The sequence below is a fragment of the Ictidomys tridecemlineatus genome, chromosome 8 (assembly GCF_052094955.1).
Source record: "Ictidomys tridecemlineatus isolate mIctTri1 chromosome 8, mIctTri1.hap1, whole genome shotgun sequence".
Taxonomy (NCBI): Eukaryota; Metazoa; Chordata; class Mammalia; order Rodentia; family Sciuridae; genus Ictidomys; species Ictidomys tridecemlineatus.
This window is the reverse complement of record NC_135484.1, coordinates 101,335,553-101,352,959: the sequence shown is the minus strand read 5'-3', so window position 1 is coordinate 101,352,959 and position 17,407 is coordinate 101,335,553. Positions and strand designations below refer to the sequence as shown.

The 17,407-nt window shown below is 39.1% G+C and overlaps 1 protein-coding gene across 6 annotated transcripts in view; it reads left to right on the top strand.

Moving 5' to 3' along the window:
• Tfap2b (transcription factor AP-2 beta) overlaps window positions 1-3,728 on the top strand; it is a 28,809-nt gene extending 25,081 nt beyond the window's left edge. For 2 of the 6 annotated variants that reach the window (XM_021721835.3, XM_005318576.4), the window contains one exon: window positions 1,925-3,728. In XM_021721835.3, coding sequence (XP_021577510.1) covers window positions 1,925-1,947 — 23 coding nt within the window. In that variant the 3' untranslated portion in view covers window positions 1,948-3,728. Of the gene's footprint in view, window positions 1-655 lie in introns of all 6 variants that reach the window. The other 4 variants (XR_013425109.1, XR_013425108.1, XM_021721833.3 and 1 more) reach the window with 4 other exon arrangements.
• Window positions 3,729-17,407: the final 13,679 nt, after the last annotated feature.

Below are 17,407 nucleotides of genomic sequence, written 5' to 3'. Positions count from 1 at the left end.
TAAACACGAGAAACGCTAACTTATTGGAAGAAAATCGGAGAAACGTTGGTGTCAGAGCTTTGAGAGCTGGTTGACTGAGACGCACGAACTTTTTAATTTTTAATTTTTTTTTTTAAGGAAACTTGCAGTCCCCGCCCTCCATCTCACCTGATCCCTCTCCCAGTCACCCTTTTCTACGTTGCCCTCCCTTCCTTACACTGTTACGGGAATTTTCTGGGATGGAAATGAGTGTGATTAACCCTTTTGCGTTGTTTCAGTCCCTTTAATACCCCAGCCCCACCCCGCGTTCTTAACTCACGGGTGCCCAACTCCCTGTCGGTTTGCATAACTAGGGAGGGCATGGGCGGGCGGGGCGGGCAGCCTGCCCAGATGCAGGCGGAGGCTGCAGCTTTTGGTACCGGCCGGCAGAGTAGATTTTCCGCGCCTGAGGAAAATCCGGACCAAAAAGTTGATTCAGACTCATCATCAGTTCCTTTCAGAAATGTTACTAGTTCCCAGCCTTGCCAGCATCTGCATACAGAGAATCTTGCATTTGTTATAATATTTGTGTCATCTACCAATTTTAAGAACTATAGTAAAAAATATGAATACTTTGATTAGTATGTAATTCCTTCGGAGGGGTATGTACCATTTCATTCTCTTCTGTTTTCCAAAGCTTTGCCCGCATGGTTTATGAGCTTCTTCAAAGAGGACTTGGGCTTCCTACACAATCTATAAGGTACTGAGAAAAAAAAAAATCCGATCCCTTTTTAATCAAAGCCTGTATGTCAGAATTCTGCACTTCTTTAAAGAAGCTCAAAGGGAATACTTTAGAAAGTGGCCAATATGATGGAAGCAGCTTTGAATCTACTTGTTAACATACCTCAACACTAGAATTCCTGCGCGGGGAGGGGGGTGCAAAACGAATTTTAAGGGAAAAGAGTAAGGGTTCTTGCAAAACCTTATATTCTAACAGTATTGACCTCACTTAAAATGGATTGGATCTCCCTGGGCTCTTTGGTGATTGCTGTTTTAGTGGGGAAAAGAAATAGCTTTGCACGCAGAGGTGAGAAAGAGGGTGGTACAAGCTCCCGTGTTACTGCAACAATTGCTTTCTTACAAGATGCTTTATGAATGAGGCATTTTCCCTCCCAGACGTGCACTTGTTTTGGCATATGATGATAAAATAATGCAGAATGAAAGGAGATGTATTTCAGCTTCGAATTTTACCGTCTGGATACACTGTGAATATTCCCAGTGGATAAAGTTTCATGCATTTAATGTTTCTCAATTCTAGCAGCCCAGCTCCTTTCTCCAGCTCTATCTTAGTATTATCATGAAATAAAATCTGGAATCCATTGTTGCATCTTCCTAAAAGCAGTGAAAAATCCCCTGGGGATAGTAGTGGATGAGATAGGTCTCTAAATTTAGTGAAGGTACAAGCTCCTCGTTTAAACAAAGTAGTTAGAACCTTTGCAACAGCCCTGGAAGATAAAGATCCAGATGTTATTCCGAGGGACTTACAAATAGGATCCATTCAAATCTCTTGGACTCTTCAGTTTTGCAACTCTCTACCCTGCCTTGGGGCCAGTGGGAAGGGTTGGGATCTTAGGAACCTTCGGAGAGCTTAGTTCAAAGTGAGGTGGAGATTTAGGGAGCTGGTTTCAGGTCTCCAGGAGGGCCCAAGCAACCGGTAAGAACACACCCCAGCTCCTACCCCTTGCTCCTTTTCGGGCCTTTGGGTCTGCAGTGCCCAGTCCTAGACTGAGTTGAAAGGAGCACAAAGGCCGGGAACAAGACCATATGGAAAGTGTAGACACTCATCTTTGCCCTGTTCAGAAGCCCGTGCCTTTGACTGAGAGCCTGGACACTTGCATTAGATGTGTTCTGATTGCACAAGGCCGGGAGAAATCACACTGAAAACCATCGTCTCCTTTCCTTGCAGGGCAACGCGCCCCACGCGTGTGACGTTCGAGAGACGCGATGGATGCGCCTTGCTCTTACTGTGCAGGTCCTGAGAGCATGTGGGCCACTCGCGCCCAGTCGTTTTGAGGACGTAGAAATCAGCCGCTGCAGGGGCCGCCGGCAGCAACGGCCCATCTCGCTCTCGGTCTCACCCTAAGGGCTAAGACGACCGAGAAAGCCCCCGTTCTCCAGTAGGTAAAGAGGCGGTGCCCCGCGGCCTGCAGGGGGGGGGTGGGGGCCCGGCGCTGCGTAAGCCCTTTGCTACCAGCAGCCACCTTGGGCGCCCACACCCAGAGGGAAGTGGCTTAGAAATGTCCAGGGAATGGAAGCTTCCCTCTCTTCTCCTCTGCCAGGAAGGAAACTCTCCCCACCTCACGCTCCTAAAGGGGGCGGGGGTTGGAATGAGCCCACTACCCCCTCTCCTTCCCTCACTTCTTTCATGTAGGACCCCAGCCCCCATGCTTTCGTTAGGCAGGCCTGCTACGTTTATCTGATAATTGAGTTATTAAAAGATTTGGTTTCCTTGGGCTTATAAATCAATAAACAGTAGGATTAACGCAAGAGTTTGCCTTTTAAGTCAAGGAAAACGTTTAAGGCAAGACCCTTTGAGCTTTGTTTTTTAAAAAAACAGGTGAGTTGCAGCTCTCTGCCCCACCCCGGCACTCCTTAAACATTTTAGCTCTGCCCGCATGCCCCCTTCTAAATGCTTGGTCCCAAATCAAAATAGGTCAAGATAGAAAGGAGTCAGGATGTGTCAGCGGAGCTCTCTCACTTCCACTCTGCAAGTTGTTTTAGAGGTTCTTAACATCTCCAGATCATTGTCTGCCCAATCCTACCTCCTTCCTATATGTAGTTGGTCTCTGGGGGTCAAGGAAAAGGCTGTTCTGGGTGAGGATTTAATCATGAAAGGTCTCCTTTTTAACTTCTACCCCTAAATGGGAAGTAAATCTGTCTCCTCCTCTCCCCACTCCCGAATTAACTTGCCTTTTCTTTCCTTCTTTCTGGCCTCCACATCCTTAGCTTTCTCCACCCCCACATAAAGAACCGAAGAGGCTTTCAAAGGCCTGATTTGTTTTCTTTGGCCAAGGAAAGCACTTTCTCTCAAGCAATTATATCATATCCTATGAAAACTTGGGTAGAATGGAAAACCCGAAACCCCGAACTCATCAACACACTGTTCTACTGGTACAACGCGTTCCTAGTTAGAGTGTTTATAGAAAATTTGTCATCACATCTGATACCCTGTACGTGTAATACATTATGTGGAAAGGAAATAATAATCTTAAACCATCTGATGTTGCCTCAAGAGCCCAGTGTTCTCCCTCCTTTGCTGATGTATATTAAATTATTGGCATAGAGAAATACTGAAATTTGTTTTTTTTTTTAAACGGAGTGAATACTATCCTTTAAATGCCCAAATCAACTCCTCTTTTGAGTTGGTCTTAATTCGCTATCACTGTTTTTTGCCACACAATCAAGAAATATCAATCTATTGACTCTTCATGAGAAGAGCTCTGGAGGGTATCCATGTTAAGTTTGTATATATTTATTTATGCTTAATTTAATGGGAATGTGTAAATATGGCGAGCAAGTAGTTTGGGATTATTTATCTGTGAATCTATACCTCTGTGAATGGGTGGTTAAAAAAAAAAACCGCTTGATCCTAGGTAGAATCTTATCTGACTTTTTCTGTTCTTTATAGACAAGCTGTTATGGTACTGGGTAGAAATTGATTTATTGTCCAGTGTTGACCTGATTTACATAAATAAAAAGATTGTTGTGTTTTTGTTGTGTTCTCATCTTCAGTTTCTTAAATATGGATACTGTTTAATTCTACAGACTGAAGACATATATAGAAAGAAGCTTTCTTTTTGCTCCCCCCTTAATGAAGCACATACAGCATTTTTGCTATAACAGAAATACAATAAATAAATTTTGCTAATCAGAAAAACAAACACTTTTGTTTTCACTAGGTGTTTTTTATTTTTTAAAATTCCAAATTGATACTTCTCTCTCATTATCAACTAGATTTGTAATAAATAAAAGCTCACGTTAACTGCATCTTTTGGTTTGTTTTGCCCTCTGATAAATGAAAAGTCAAATTTACTTCCCAGGTAACTGAAGAATTCTGGGTTCAAGTTAAAGAAGACCTGCCTTCTTCCCCTGGTAGTGGGGTGGCAGATTGGTATAATATTCTTAGAAGATGGTGCAGGAAAGTAATCTCCTAGGTGTGGTGTGGGCTTCTATACCCCACTACCTGGGATCTAGAAGAGTCAGCTGTGCCATTTCAGGACTCAATCTAACCCTGACTTCATCAGCAAAACAAGGCCCTCCATAAATTAAAAAAAAGACTCCCTTCACCAGGAAAAGAGTTATATATGTCTTAGGAGGTTGTCTCTTACCTTAGGCCCAGAGGCTGCCTAGGGAAGTCAACTTTTCTCATTTGACTTAATGGGCTTCAGTCCAGTTCCTATAAGCCACATGACTAAATATCTCAATCTGTATTTTATCCTAAGGCTGGGATATCTTTCCCGAGGCCAGGAAAGGAGACTCATCTGAGATGTTATGCTGTTTGGGCAAGTCCCTGCTGCTATTAGGGTCTAGTGGTCTTTATCTGTAAAATTTGGGCCTTTTAAGGTTCTTTCCTTCAACATTGCATACTTTAATTATAAAAAGCAGAAAGAGCAACATGTATATACACTTAAGGAGAATCGGAAACATTAGATCATGATCTCAAACTATATGACAGTGCTTAGTATATAGCTGGCACTCAATAGTGTATATCCCATACAAATTTTTTGTTTTTCAAGTTGATCTTTTTCATTTGGACTCCCCTATAACAAAACCAGAAGCACAATGGGATCTGTTATGTGAGATTTTCCTCTTCTTAGTAATTTAAAAGGGGGCATTATTATGGCTAGAATTATAAACAATGAAATAAAAGAAAACATGAAAAAGGAAGGAAAATGGAAAGTAGCAAGGAAGCAAAGAAAACCAAGGGAAGTGCAATTATAAGAGTGCATGCAATTCATTTAGCTTAACAGAAAATATGTATATGCCTTAGTCTCGGCTCAATTGTGTTACACTGAGTTTCCTTTTCATTTGCTTTGCAGAGTGTGGGGTTGGATACCACTGGGATTATACAAAGGAAATTGTGGGTAATTTTCATATCCTATGACAGAAGACTAGCAGTAGTCCTAAATAAACAGACAAGTAGTTTATTATCCCACAAGTAAACTCCAGACCACCACTCCACTCCCACCACCACTTAGCACTGAGAATGTTCAAGACATTCCTTTAGTAGGTAAAAACCCAAGGTCCTGAGGAGGTCGAACTCTAGGAAAAGAACTGGAGAAAAAAAAAAAAACCTAGAAGGAAAAATTGGAAAAGGGAATAATAAGGGGTTGGAAGTTGGAGACATCCTTGTCCAACAAAAGGGCCCTGGGCTGCATGTCACAGATCTCCAGTCACTCTCTTATGAAGTTATGGAAACAACAAGGAAAGAGATATAGGTAGAAAAGCCAGGCGGCTGACTAGTCCTGCAAGGGGTCTCTAGGTGATCTTGGAGCTGTCACGTCACTGCGGCCCCTGTCTGCCAGGAACGTGCCAGCCCAGGTGAGCGGCTTACAGTGACCCAGAAGAACCACTTGACGCCCAGTATTAACAGTTTAAGAGCTTGATTAAAAATAATGCTAAGAAGAAGATTCTTTCTTTCTTTCTTTTTTTTTTTTTTTAATGAGACCACATTATTTTTCCTCATTTGCGAACAGCTCCATGGGTTCTTTCCCCAGGGACCCAGACGCAAGAGGTAGGAATCACCAGAGAGTTGCTGGCCTGGGGACAGGCTCCTTCTAGAGGACGCTTTTGGCTCCCCAGCGCAAGCTGTCTTCCATGCTTGGACTTTAAGGCGCGGTTGCCTGTCATGTTGAAACCTCAGAAATTAAACGTGCAGCTCACAAGTCCATTAATTTTAGCTTCCCATTAATCTATTTATAAGTGAGCCAGCGCTGGCTCTATAAATACAGTCCTGTAAAACCCAACTCTTTCTCATAAATCTTCCATGTTGTTTATTTATATGAATTCCCTGGTCCTCTAAAGATCCTCGTGCAAACTTGAGGAAGACTCGGGCAAACTCGACCTACGGCGGGGTGCGCTTATCCCTTCTCTCCCTTCCCACTAAAATTGTGGCCTTCTAAGGAAAGGAAAGAACTGCGCGCAAATGGGAGGATGGGATAGAAAAGGGAAAGTGAAAACTATCTTTTCTTCTTGAGTCTCTGTCTAGTTTTTATCCCAAACTTGCACTCTCCATATTCCCCATCACAAGTTTCACGTTGATTTATATCGTCATAAACAGCATTCTTGCGATTGTAGCTTCTCTCATAGCTTGGGGTGAGTTCCCTGGCAGTCCGTACTTTAAAATCAGACCTCATAAATAATCTCATGGGCTTCTTCAAGATGAGATCAAATGTCTTTCCCTGTTCACTTTCCTAGTTTGGGACCCTCCACGTCTTTCCCCGAGGTCCTAGGTTGGCTTTCTCCCAGATTTACAGAAACACCGCCAACGGCAATTTGGGCGCTCCGCAGGAGAGTAGTGACATACCCCGAGGAGCGTCTGCGGGTGCGCGTACCACGTGTGCACCGCCTCAACCTCGGTGGAGCCCACGCACACCACGCTGGCTGCGGCATCTATGCAGGCTCTGGGGCTTGTCCATCAGGGTGTAGACAATAGCGCACGCGCGGACGCCCACGCACGCGCACATACGCACGCGCCACGGCGCCTCGGGGCGTAACCCCAGCTACCGCGACTGCTCTGGGCGCTGCCCGAGCTCCAGGGTTTCTGTTGTGCGACCCCGGGGATCAAGGTTAGGGGTCTGCAAATCGCAGTGGCGTGGGCAGCCTCCCCACCCACCTTTTCCAAAGCTTCTTATGCTCAGCTTGAGGGAGCAGTTTTGTCACAGAAGTTCAACGATTCATGCTGGGCACAATCCAGTAAGGTCAGGCGGCGATTTTTTCGCCCACTTGTTGAAAACCTATCGGTTCATGCCCACCTTGTTTTTCGCTTTTTATCTTTTCTCTGAGGGGCTGCAGCTTTCTGGAGCAGACTCAGGCGAAAGGCATCCAGGACCAACTAGGGATCACACCTGCTGCCGAGAGAAGCCTTTGCATAAAAATGCTCTTTAAATTTTTAAAAAAGCAGCATAATGGCCGGCGGACTTACCAAAGCATGACTAGCCCACACCACAAGGAAGGCAGCTATGGCAGTCATCTGTAACTCGACCAGTCAACGTTAACATGTCTGTTTGCAAAGATACTAGCAAACGTTTCGAGAAGGTGTCCGATGTCATTAGCCAAAACATGTTCACCGAAACATTTGCTTTTTTTTTTTTTTTTTTTTGTAAGGAACACATTGTCAGGGGATGTATGCATGGAATATTTTGGGGTGCATGTGTCGGGGTTTGTCTCCTTTCACGACCAAATGTTCCAAGTTGTACAGACACTTATAAAAGGGCTAGCAAAAATAAGCTGACACATGAGCAGTGGCATACGGAGACGTGGGAAGAGGAGGTTTCCTGGGACTGAGAATGTACATGCAAGTCAAGTTCGTCTTCTATAGGGTGGAAATTTCCCAATTCTTAGGGTTCTATTATGGTGACTGGTATGACGATCCAGCCGACCCAAGGAGTCCTTGCGCTCACTGAGTGAGCCCTGGGGTCCTGAGGTCTGGAATTCAGAGCCTCAATTAGAGGCCAGGCACACCTGATTGAGCAGAAGAGCTGGTGGCTGTTGGTTGGGGCAAAGAAAGAGTGATGTGTAAGTCGAGTTTCTGAGGAAATGGGATTTTAGTTAGTTTCTGCACAGTGATAGATTTCACTTCTATGCTATCGACTGCTTATTCTAGATTTGGAAAGGGGCAAGAAGAGTAGAATGAAGTAGATGGAAAAATCCAAGCCAAGAAAACAAGCATAAAACCAAACCAAACCCATTTCTCCATTGGATAGTTCTCATTGAACAAACAAAGAATAAACACATACAAAAAAATGTCAGTGTTAATTTTGAGATGAGAGCATCTCTGTTTTGGACCAAGATGAGTTTTGTGTGAATGTACCCATCTTTGATTTTGTCAAGTGATTAGGTGAAAGACCTTTTTGGGTGATTGTAGTTAGGATAGCTTACTGCCCAAGCAACACACATACACAACACACACATATATACACACACACAATCACAATGTAGGAACTCACCACTATTCAGACTAAATAAAAAACAGCCACAGTAAAGCAGTGTTTACCAATGTGAATTTTCTTTGGCTGGGGAGTCCCATGTGTTAAGAAGGAATTTTTTCTTCATTTCTTCATTTCTTAGATGTTAAGGGTCTTTCCTTCTATATAGAATTCTTTTGGCTAGATATTCTTAAAAATAGGAATTACCAAGATTTGAGGCAACACTTATTCTTGTAGGTTGTTACACACTATCTCTTATCCTGATTTTAGGAACTTAGTAGAAGGAGTCTGCATTAGACCTGTCAACCAAATGGGTCCCGTAAATGATACATTCACTTTTATGTTCAATATGAATATTCTTTTCTTCTTCAATGATAAGGCCCAGTCAAGACAATGGGGCCAAATAATCCAGAGAAGGATCAAACTGATCTGGGTCCTTGTGACCTTTTACCCTTCCTTTAATTCTCAATAGTGAACATCTGTGTTTGGTGGCCAATGTCTGAAAGTAATAAAGACAATTAGAGCATTTTATTTTTTCTTGAAGGGGGTTGGGTGTGAGTGCAGAGAGGTTAAATCTCTGTCGATGACACTGCTTTGCAAGATGAAACTGAGGAATAACTTCCACTAAGCCTTGCATTTCACAAGGAGTAGAGTGTAGTAAGTGTGTACACTGAAGCTCCAGATAATCCATATTGCTCCTTTCTTCCTCACCTTTATTAGTCTGTGGGCATTTTTTTTTTCATTTGTTACCTTTATACTAGGAAAAGAGGGTGAAGTCCACTTCTCTCTAGAATATTCTGGGTTTTCTTCTAGCTATAAAGACTGCTGAATTAGGTTCTTCAATATGTTATCACTCTCCCATCAATTTTGTGAAGACCCTCTCTCTCTCTCTCCCATCAGAAACAAACCTCAAATCAAACCAAATCCAAACAACTGAATAAAACACAAACACCCACAACATATTAATTTATTGAAAAGTACTTCAGCCTTCAGTGTGTAAAACTGCAAAATCAACTATCTTGAGTCCAGTTGAAAGGGTCAAAGATCTGAAAGAATAAGATATTCCAGAGATAACCAACTAGAGAAATTTATGTCCAAAACAAATGTCAGAAGAGGAGTGAAATGACACTTTTTCTCAGTACGTGTTGTCCCTGTGGCCTCTGCTGAGGGGTTTTGATGATCCAGGGTTTGCTTCTTATAAAGGACACACCTCTAATTCTAAGTGAGCAAAGTTATCACATATGCATGCATGAAACTATATAATGATTTGAAACTCTTGGGTAAAATTAAAGGTTGAAAAGTGACAAAATATCTCAAGCACTGTATCTCTATTGTCACCTCCTAGAATCTCACTCCTAGTGAGTGGGTTTTTTGTTTTCCTAATGAAGATTATTTGGGAAAGCCATCTTATTTTTAATGTTCTAGAACTTGTAGATAGGGCCGAGTGTAAGAAGCAGAGCATGAAAACAGAGCATGAAACCTTAAAACACGAGAGTAGAGTTTTCCTGTCACTTGGATACCGGATGGCTTCCCTGTATGTCATCACTTTAATGTGTACACGGAAACATGAGTTTGCAGCTGAATGGTTCTACATTTAATCACATATGTGCACAAGCACATGCAGATGACTGTTTTCACTCATCATTTCTCCCTGATGTTAAACATGTGTTGGGAATTTTGAAACTCTGACTTCTCCAGATCATATTTGTGACTTTGTTCTTACACATGCAGTTTAGAAACCTACAAGGTGATAACTAGGTTATTCTCCCCCCCTTTTTGCTGTTAATAACTCTGTCCTTCTTTCCTCTTCCCCACTGACTCCCCCCTCCCCAGCATTCTGTCAAGCAATAGGCTGTAAAATAGTTATCCAGACCAGCAGCCAGGCAAGTGCCGTTTGAGAGTAATTTCTGCCCCAAGCATTTAGCCCAGGGCAAAGCAAGCGTGCTCTCTAACTGATCAACCTGGATATTTCATTATTCATTAATTTACTGTTTAACCAAATCCCACTCATTATCAGAGGCAACGCTTGGCAGAGCCCAGCGAACAGTAGCAGTTGGTGTCAGGCGTGGAGAATTGGCCCATTTGATCCTGGGCTGTTTTATTATTCAACACCACTGACTGAGAAAAAGGTCCATGAATAATAAAGAGCCAAAGCGTGTTTGAACTGAGAAGCATGACACAGCCTTACAAAACAGCAGTTAGAAAATTAAAGGCAAGGTGGCCCAGACTTTGCATTTTTTATCTTGGCTGTGGGCACAGACATTTATATCCCTACATTGTTTTCAATGATTTTTTTTTTTTAAGTCCTTAAGACAGAGGCATTTGTTTCAGTGGCACTCTTTCAAAAACAGGCCATTGAAGAACTCAGGAGCAAACTTACACAGCAAGAAACAAACATGCCTCCAGATGGGAACTTGAAAACATAATTTCTAACCTTATAATCAGTTAGGTCCTTTGTGGCCCTTCTCAGCTAAGGGGAAGATGTGGGTGATTTTAATTCTTTGGACCTGCCATCATCTATACCCTATTTGGTTTAATAATATAATTTAGGATGCCAATCAAACACATGTTATATTTCTTTTCTGTTTCTTGACAAATCTTTGGGTCCAAAAGCACCTGGCCACAAAGGGCATAAACAAGAGTTTATGGGCCATGTAGATAATATTTAAAATCTTATTAACTTCAGAGAAGGAATTATGAAATACATATGGATGGAGGGACAATTTACACTACTTCAGTAGCAACTTTTCTGAGTTTACACAGGTAATAATGGTCATAAATTCTCTCATGCTTCCTTTAAGTTTATAAGTAGGCAATTGAATTGAATATACCTGTTAGATTCCTTGATGGTGGGCTTCAAAGTACCCTGTCTTTAGAACTAAACTGTTCTGTCAATTTACCCATGCATTTTTTAAAATCCTCTGATTTATAGTACTTGAATAAGTATGATGGGACCTACAACAGCAATAATATGGTATCTTTTGTATGTTGCTTTCTACTGCCTAGTAACCTATTTTATGCACATGCAGCTTCATTTAGGCAGAGGTATAGCATGAGCTGTGGCCTTTTCATTCAAATAAAAAATAGTTATAGAGGAAAGAAGTTTAGAGATCAATAAAATCTATGTTGACTGCCTATACTCATCAAAATTTTGTATATATATATATGTGTGTGTGTGTATAAATCATATATATGTATATATAAATAACTTTTTTATATATACATATACATATATATACATATATATACATGTGTGTGTGTGTGTATGAAACTTTATTTCAGGATTATTTGTAACTTATCCAGGTAGAACTTCCTCATTGCTAATATATTTAGAGTGACATGTGAAAAGGTGGTATAGGAAGATTGAACTTGAAATGATTTTTATATATTAATTTTTTGTGGCACTGAGGATCAAACCCAAGGCCTTGTACATACTAGGCATTAACTATATCACTGATCTACATACTCAGTCTCACCTCAAGTGATTTTTAATGTTAGCACTGGTAAACGTAGTTTGGAAATATCAGGTAGATGCTTAGTGTTGTCTTACCTCATGACATTCTGTGGCTTGCTTTGGATGCATTGGGAAACTATTGCTAATATGCTGAATTTATTGTTAGCTTGGAAAGCATTTTTTTTTAACATTACCATTCCAGCCTCTTCATCTTAAAGTAACTTAGAGAATTTCATATCCAACTTCATGTCTGTACCTCCTGACAGAACTGCAATTAGAACTCTGAATCTGAAGTGCCCTTTCCTCTTAGAGCTTCAGTTTTTATTTTAGATATCAGTGTCAATTTTTCTCCAAAGTTTCTGTAGTTTTGAAAAAAGAAAGCTTAAAAGTATTCAGATCTCATAGGACTGAAATTCAGTATTTTAAAAACAGATATTGGTATCACAATTTTTGGCGTACTAAGGAGAGGATGAAAATAGTTTTTCTAATTTGGTTGGGATTGTAAGGTCAGGTTAATAAGATAATAACCCCATGGTTTCCCTTTCCAATATGGTAGACCAGGATGTCCACTAATTATTATAAATTAAACATAAGTTACTGTAACTGTGAATGTGGTTGAAAATTACGACCAATAAATATAATGTTTTAACTTTTAGGATCATGCTATCCTTCATGGAATCATGAGAACTCCTCTTTTAAGTATGGCCATATATGAACAATTCCCAAAGTGAATATTATTGAATAATATCAAGCAATCCGTTCACTTGAGAACCACATGGTCCCCGTTCTTTCTCTCCTAGCCTTGTTTCAGATTGAGATATTGAATTTTTTCTCCAAGTGCAGTGAGATATGGGACTCTCAAATTCTTTCATACCATTTTCAGTTCTTGGGATTTAGAACTTCAAATGGTTGGGAAGAGCAGTGCATGAGAACTCATCTTCATAGACACTGAAAAACAGACACATTTGGAAAGTTGGATGGGAAAAAAATAGCGTTTTTCTAGGGACAAACAGGCCCAGTGTAAATGTCATATCACCGGAGAAAACTTTCCTTTCTAACTTCTTTACCTCCTATTATTATTATTTATTTTTAATTTCCTGCCCATGGTTTTTGATCCTGACTATGTATTAGAATAATCTAGGGAGAGTTTATAAAAACATCAGTGTTGAGGTCCCATCCGCTGATTTATTTGATCTGAGACATGGGTATTGCTTCAAAAGAATCCCAGGTGATTCTGATGTGCAACTGAGATAGCAAAACAAGTTTTCATGTTCTCAGAGCTTATTGCATAATGTGGCACTTGTTCATTTGTTCTATAGTGTTATAATGTCTCTGGCCGCTTTGTATTATAAATTTCAAATTTAAAAACTACATCTTAACCAACTTACATAAAATATGACATATAGTAGTTGCTTATTCATTCAACAGATTCTTCTCTCTCCCCAACATAGTTTTACCTAGCAGTCACTAAATTCTAGAATCTAAAGATATATCTATAAACAGGATGGACCTGGTTTTTACCTTGTAAAATTTACAGTATTTTTGTCCTTAAAGACAAGGATGTTGTTTGTGCATTTGCAAGTCTACCTAAGGTTAGCTGATTGTTCACCAAGAAGCATAATAGCACAACAAATAATTCTTGGGTACCACCTCTGTGTCATTCAACAGACTAGGCTTTGACTACATTTAGGGAGATGAACCAGGTAGCAGGGGTGTTGGTTTGGGAATATTGTTTCTGTTCTTAGGACAGGCCCATGCCATGTTTCCTAAATCCTGTACAGTTGTGAAAGTTTCATTAAACTTCACTTACTGATACTCACATATACATACCACAAAGGTTTGTAAATCTAAAAGATTTCTAAAATATGGTTTCAAATCCTAACTCTGTACTCTTGATAAGCGGGCATTTATAGATTCCTTTATTTTACTTAGCTTGGTTTCCTAGGACACAATATATTTTTCAGGTAATGATTATTCAAGTTGATTAACTTGAAACCTGGAAGTTTTAGTATAGTATGCCTCATTAACATTTCCTTTCAAATCAAAGGTAAGTAGCCATTATATAGAGAAGATAATTATAAAAAATTTGCATTTCATTTTATGAAATACTTCCTTTAGCTTAAAAAAAATCATCTGTTTTGATTCTTGCAGCAAGTCTGAGATGGAAAATCACCTCCCTTGATTTTACAGAGGAAGAAGTCTAAGCTCAAGTTGAAAGTCAACCTCAACTTTTAGGATATGGCAGAGCTGATAAGATCCTTAGTTCTCCTATCATTTCAAATTTCTGTAATTACAATTTAAATGTAGGCATGTGTCTATACACTTCATGTGAGTATAAAGTACTAAGTTTTTCAAAGTACTTGAAAGGCAAAAACAACAAAGACAGCATAAATGATAAACAGCTTATTAATTTACCTTATCTAAACAAAGATGTGCATACATTTGTGAAAGTTTGAACTATAGAATACTAAAAAATGATGCAGCCTTTCCCTTTTCAAGTATAAAAATAAATGGGCCTGCAATAATTAAAGATTCCTTTCAGAGGATTTTATTTTATTTTATTTTATTTTGTTTCATTTCTTTCTTTTCTTTTTTTGAAAGGAATGGACTTGACTTTAATATATTTTCAGCGGATTTTAGAGTGCCTACTTTGATTAATATATAAGAATGCTGTTAAGTATACTTACAATTATCCGTGTATAAAGGGTGCTCCCCATATGCTTGAAGATACTAAAAACAGTGTGTTCTCTTTTTAAGAGTTTATACATTCTCTCTGTAATCTTTATTTGTACTACTGATTTTTCAGTAAGTTTTTTCTACATTGATATGGTAAAGGCAAGCTTCTGCTTAGTCAGACTTTTAGTAGATCAGAAATTCCAGTGTGAGTGAATGTAAATTAACAAGATTTTATATTATTTGCAACTTAATAGGTTTTACACCATATATCTGCCCTTACATACATGTATAACCTTTTTAATATATATGTTTTATACATTTAAAAGTATCTGTAGAGCTACTTATTTGATTTATCAATGAACCTAAGATGTTTCAAATTATTTTATAGCTTCCTAGCATAGATTTGCCTTAGTCCATCTGTAGCAGGGAAAGAAAAATTCTGTTTCCTTAAGTCCTTTTATGAGGGTGCCAAAAGGTATAAAAATATGAAGCCATTTTAATAGCCAGGCTCTTTGAAACTACCAAGCACACACAGTGTGCATGCTAAGTTCAATCACACTGATGGATTTACATGTAATGTCTCAATTCCAGACTCCCTCATTAGTGCAGTCAATCTTGAAGTTCTCCCCGGTGAGAAGGGTGAAGGTGACTTCAACACCCGTGAGAGGATGGCTGGATATTGCCAACACCCAGAAAAAGACAGTGGGAAAAAGCTCCACCATATGAGGCTATAATCCTAGCTGTGGTCAATGTGTTGAAAGCTTTATATTTCCTGACCACAGGATCTTTCTATAAAATGAACAGGGAGGAGGGATATTCCCAGGATTAGCCAGCTGGCTATTTCTATATGCTTATTAAAATTTCTGGAAGAAATAGTGGGGCCTTTAAAACCCTTTTAAAATAACATGACTATATCCATTTGAGAAATCACAAGCTTCCTCCTTTCCTGAAATATTTATCACAAAAAGGCAGGATAAATATTTTCAAACTTAAATTTTGACAGTTGCAGCAAAGAAATGGGAATATAGAAAATAGTGGTAAAAACAGCAGTAGTAGCAGAAGCAAGGAGAGAATCCAGATGTCACCTTCACAGGAAATCTTTTTCTCCTTTGAGGACCCGCAGGTCAGGCTTTTTAATTTTGGACAAAACACAGTTTCATTCCATCCCATGCAGAGTGTGGAGACAGCCTTGTCTTTCAGATGCTGCATTTGGAAACTGCTGCCTCTTTGTGTTCAATACCCACACGCTATTTCCCTAGCTTACTGAGTGAATTCATGCACAATAGTGGCATTAAAGAAAACAAAGCACAGGCGTTGCATTCGGGCTCTTTGTTTAGGGAAGAAAAACAAGCACCTAAACACCTAATATTGGTCAAAAGACACTGGGTCATCAGAAATACTGTAGAAGTAGCATTAAAGTTGGTCCCTCAGGATGAAAAATATTCAGAGTTCTTCATTAGAACTATAAGATCTAAGAATATATCTGGCTTTTCATAGTCCTCCTCTTCTTCATACAGAGATTTAAGTGAAAATCTTATCTCTCTCTCTCTCTCTCTCTCTCTCTCTCTCTCTCTCTCTCTCTCTCTCTCTCATTCTCATTCTCTCTCCATGTTCTCTTTTCCCCTTTATATAGATCCCTGAGCCAATCACATCTTCATTTACAGATTAGGACTTCCAGGAAATACATAGAGGAAATCTAATATACTTTCGGTATCACAAAATTCTACTTTAGATATTGTCCTTCTAATTGGTATTTTCAGAACTAGTGCATAAGTGAACTTGAAGAATTTAAAAAAATATTTAGTTTTTAGTTTTAGGTGGATACAATATCTTTATTTTATTTTTATGTGGTGCTGAGGATGGAATCCAGTACCTCAAAAGTGCTAAGTGAGCACTCTACCACTTGAAAAAATTTTTTGGTCAAAAAGTATAATAAGGGCTGGGGATGTAGCTCAAGCCATAGCTTGCTTGCCTGGCATGTGTGGGGCGCTGAGTTCGATCCTCAGCACCACATAAAAATAAAATAAAGATGTTGTGTCCACTGAAAACTAAAAACTAAAAATTAAAAAATTCTCTCTCAGAAAAAAAAGTATAATAAATGAAGGGAGGAACAAAGGATAGAAAAAAAGAGGGATGACATTGACCAAATTATACCATGAAACATGTTCAAATACACTACAGTGAATTCTACCTTTCTATTTACCTATAAATCAAAAATTAAAAAATAAAAAGGAAGACCAGTAGAGTGGAGCAAGGAGAGCAGAGGGAAGGTGAGGGTGATGGAAGTACTAGGGATTGCAATGGAGCAAATTATATTACATGCATATATGAATATGTCAAAGTGAACCCTGCTATTGCTTATAAATATAATTCCCTAATAAAACATTAAAAAGTATAATAAAACAATGGTTTGTATTTGTTTAGCTTTTAATAGCTTATAGTGCCTTCACATATTTTGATTCATTTATTCCCTACAATGAATTCTGTGGACTATTATGGACTGCATGGGTTTAGTTGAGCAAAGGTAAGTTGAGGAAATTGCAGTGTCAAGCAATTAAAAAGAGATTTTAAACTGACTCTTTGGAAGTCTTTTAATTGCTAATGAACATTTTGCCATATCAAAGTCTTCTAAATTATAATAGAAAATGCACTTACTATTTTGGCTCCGATAATTGAGATAGATAATAAGATAAAGAATTAGATTATTTTTAAAGGTGTGTGTGTGTTTCAACTCCTCTGGTACCTAAGGGACAATACATATCCAGACGGAGGGTGAAAGTACAGGAGGAAGAGAGGGCACTGAGCTTTTTTTTTTTTTTTTAAATCTCTGCTTTCTAATATTTGATATCAAGATTTAGAACATAGGAAGATAGAGATGTTAAATCATTGCCAAAAAAAGATATGAATTAAAAAAATATAAAATTGTAAAGGACAGCAAGAATAAAGAACAGAATGAGAAAATAGGGAAGAGTGATCTGAAGAGTTTGCCATTAAGTAAAATAGTTGGTAATACCTCTTTCTGATTGAAAATGTGATGTTTGAGGCCCTAAATAATTATATTTAAATTAAATCATCCAGATATTTAATAAGATTTTTTTTAAAAAAGAAAGAC